This window comes from Miscanthus floridulus, chromosome 10 (assembly GCF_019320115.1).
Source record: "Miscanthus floridulus cultivar M001 chromosome 10, ASM1932011v1, whole genome shotgun sequence".
NCBI lineage: Eukaryota > Viridiplantae > Streptophyta > Magnoliopsida > Poales > Poaceae > Miscanthus > Miscanthus floridulus.
In genome coordinates, this window is record NC_089589.1 from 45,555,149 (window position 1) to 45,557,969 (window position 2,821).

The 2,821-nt window shown below is 49.1% G+C and overlaps 1 protein-coding gene across 1 annotated transcript; it reads right to left on the reverse strand.

Annotated features, from left to right (window-relative positions):
- On the reverse strand, positions 1–471 carry LOC136488542 (pistil-specific extensin-like protein). Its single transcript, XM_066485445.1, has one exon. It carries the CDS (start codon positions 469–471, stop codon positions 1–3), a length of 471 nt encoding a protein of 156 aa, XP_066341542.1.
- Between the last annotated feature and the right edge of the window lie 2,350 nt (positions 472–2,821).

Below are 2,821 nucleotides of genomic sequence, written 5' to 3' on the forward strand. Positions count from 1 at the left end.
CTACCACGACAACAACAAGAGAGAGGGCATACCTGATGGGCGCCGGGGGTAGGGGCGGGCGGCGTCGGGGTCAGGGTCGGGGTTGTTGGAGTCAGGAACAGGGTCGGGCACGGGCAGCGTCGGGGCGGGCGGTCCACGGGGCACGGCCGGGGGTAGGGCTGGCTCCTCGGCGTTGGTAGGCCGACGTGGGCGACCTGGCCACGCTCGGCCACACGCGGGCGCGGGGGCGAGGGCAAGCGCCGGCGTGTGGCCCGGTGGCTGGTGGGCGTGTGGGCGGCCACAGGCGCGGTGCACGGGGAGGGGAGGGCGGCGCGCGGCGCTGGGGCGGGGGTAGGCTGGCGTGGGCGCGGATGGCAGCGCATAGCGCGAGGGCGGGCCGGCGTGGGTGAGGATGGCAGCATGCGGCGCGGGGGCGGGCCAGTGTGGGCACGGAGGGTGGCGCACGGAGCGCGGGCGGGCCTGCGTGGGCATCGTATGTGACAACGTGCACGAAATCTTCTAAAATTTTTATCATAGCCTACACATACGATATCACGATATCTCAACAAGTTTCATTATTTTCGGACTTTGTTTGCTTTTTATAGAATTTAAAAACACTTCGCACGCAAGTTCGCAGTCATGTTTCATGAACAAGATGTCTGAAATTTTGGGTCCGTTCCTAGATACAGCCTCACACTACACTCACTAACATGACTATCAATTTTTGAATCATTAAATTCCATTATTCGTACCACGTGCAGTTCAAATTTATATTTTTCAAAAAAATTCAAGTAAACAAAATAAAGTAACTAAATATATCAAAAAGCCACAAAAAATCCCCAAATTCTAACTAGGAGTTCCTGGTACTTTAGAAGTGCTGCACAAAAAATTTGGAGGCAAAAAACAAAAAAAACTTTGCCGAGTGCCAGGGCATGGCACTCGGCAAATGGGGTCTTTGCTGAGTGCCTTCACAGGGGCACTCGGCAAAGGTAATTAAAAAAAAATGTAATTTTTTAATTCCTCCCTTTGCCGAGTGCCGAAGCTATTAGGCACTCGGCAAAGACATTTAAAAAAAAGATATTGAATCTTTGCCAAGCGTCGTGTCAGGGGCACTCGGCAAAGTATTTTCTAAAAAAAATCTTTACCGAGTGCCTAACAGCAGGCACTCGGCAAAGAAGGACGTGGCTGAACACCATTACGTGGGGCAGCCTGTGCCGAGTGCCGAGATTTTGCCGAGAGCCTAGCACTCGGCAAAAAAGTCCTTTGCCGAGTGCCCTTTTTTGCCGAGTGCCGCACTCGGCAAAGAAGGTCTTTGCTGAGTGCCTGATTTTTGACACTCGGCAAAGGCTTTGTTTCCCGTAGTGATATATACGGGACAACAGAAATGGAGTAGCTCTTACAGAGGTTTCGGTCGAGCACGGCTTGGTGCAGAGCCTGCCGCTGAGGGAATGAGAGGGCAAGTACTCCTGCTCGACCCAAGGGTAATCGATGATCCTTTTGATGACTTGGACGAGGCCCTCACGTGCGGCAATGTGCAGCGGCGACTCCATCTGCTCATTGAGGTTGTGTCCGTGGCTGGGGTTGGCGTCCAGCAGAATCACCGCCACGACGCCCGAGCCGTGCAGCACTGCCTCGTGCATGGCAGTATTGCCGGCCTTGTTGGTCATGATCAGAGGGTTCACCTTGTCTTGTGGCTAGGTAAGAGCACGGTTGATAAGCAGCTTCACCACTTCCAGCTTGCCCGCCTTGGCCACCAGGTGCAGCGGGGTGTCGCCATCGCTGTTGCGGGTGACGAGCAGCTCCTCGTACATGTCCAGGACCTCACCAGCGAACTCGGTGTGGCCGTGCATGGCGGTGAGGTGCAGCGCCGTGTTGAGCTGGGGCTCATGGAGCTGAGGACGCTGGGGTCCTTCGGATTCACCAGCTACTTCAGCCTCGCAACCTTCCCTTTAGTTGCTGCCTTGTACAGCGTCGGATTCATCCGCTCGCTATCCATGTGTTGACAGAAAAATATGGCAATGTGATCAACACACAGTAAGCCGAAAGATTTGAGTGGAACGATACCTGAGATCTTCAACACAGAACCAGTTGATTATGAAAACTCAACGACATGCCAGTCAATTTGATCTGCAATTGACAAGGAGAGAAAATCTTATCAGTAATATAAGATAAAACATGTCGGTGTTGTACCAAACAGTTCCAAATGTATGGCTAAATAGTCGATTCAATGAGGTTATCGACTAAATTGTCGATATCCCGCGTATCCCTGAAAAGAGTATAACATGCGAACAAATCGACTGTCTAATATAAATGAATCTACAAACAGATTGAATCTAATCTATTCTCATCAACAGTGAGGTTCGATCGAATCGATACAGCTATGATAATGATAACAAACTAAAGCCAAAAAATCTACAAAACCATCTATATGTTGATAGATTCATGAAAACATGCTATATGCGTGAGAGTATAGGCAAATCGGCTAAAATAGCCGATGCAGTCATAGCAAACAAACAGAGTACATATCTTGATCATGAACAAGACCACTAATCGATAATTTCTAATCTAAAGTCTTACTAGTGAGGTTCGACCGGATCGATGCAACTATGGTAGTGTCATTAGATTAGACCTCATTGACTAATGAGTTTATTCAAGATTGAAATATGTCTTTGGATACATACTATGTTTGACTGGAATGGAGATAAAATAGCCGATCTAGTGGAATTAAGCCTTCAATTATAAGATTTGAAGCATGATCAGATCAAAAGACGACCGATTAAGATGATATGATGCCAATCTATCTCTATTTCAATCGGGTAATTTTGTTATAATTAATAAAACA

Coding starts and splice junctions, on each gene's coding strand:
- LOC136488542 (XM_066485445.1), bottom strand. CDS start 471: ATGCCCACGCAGGCCCGCCCGCGCTCCGTGCGCCACCCTCCGTGCCCA.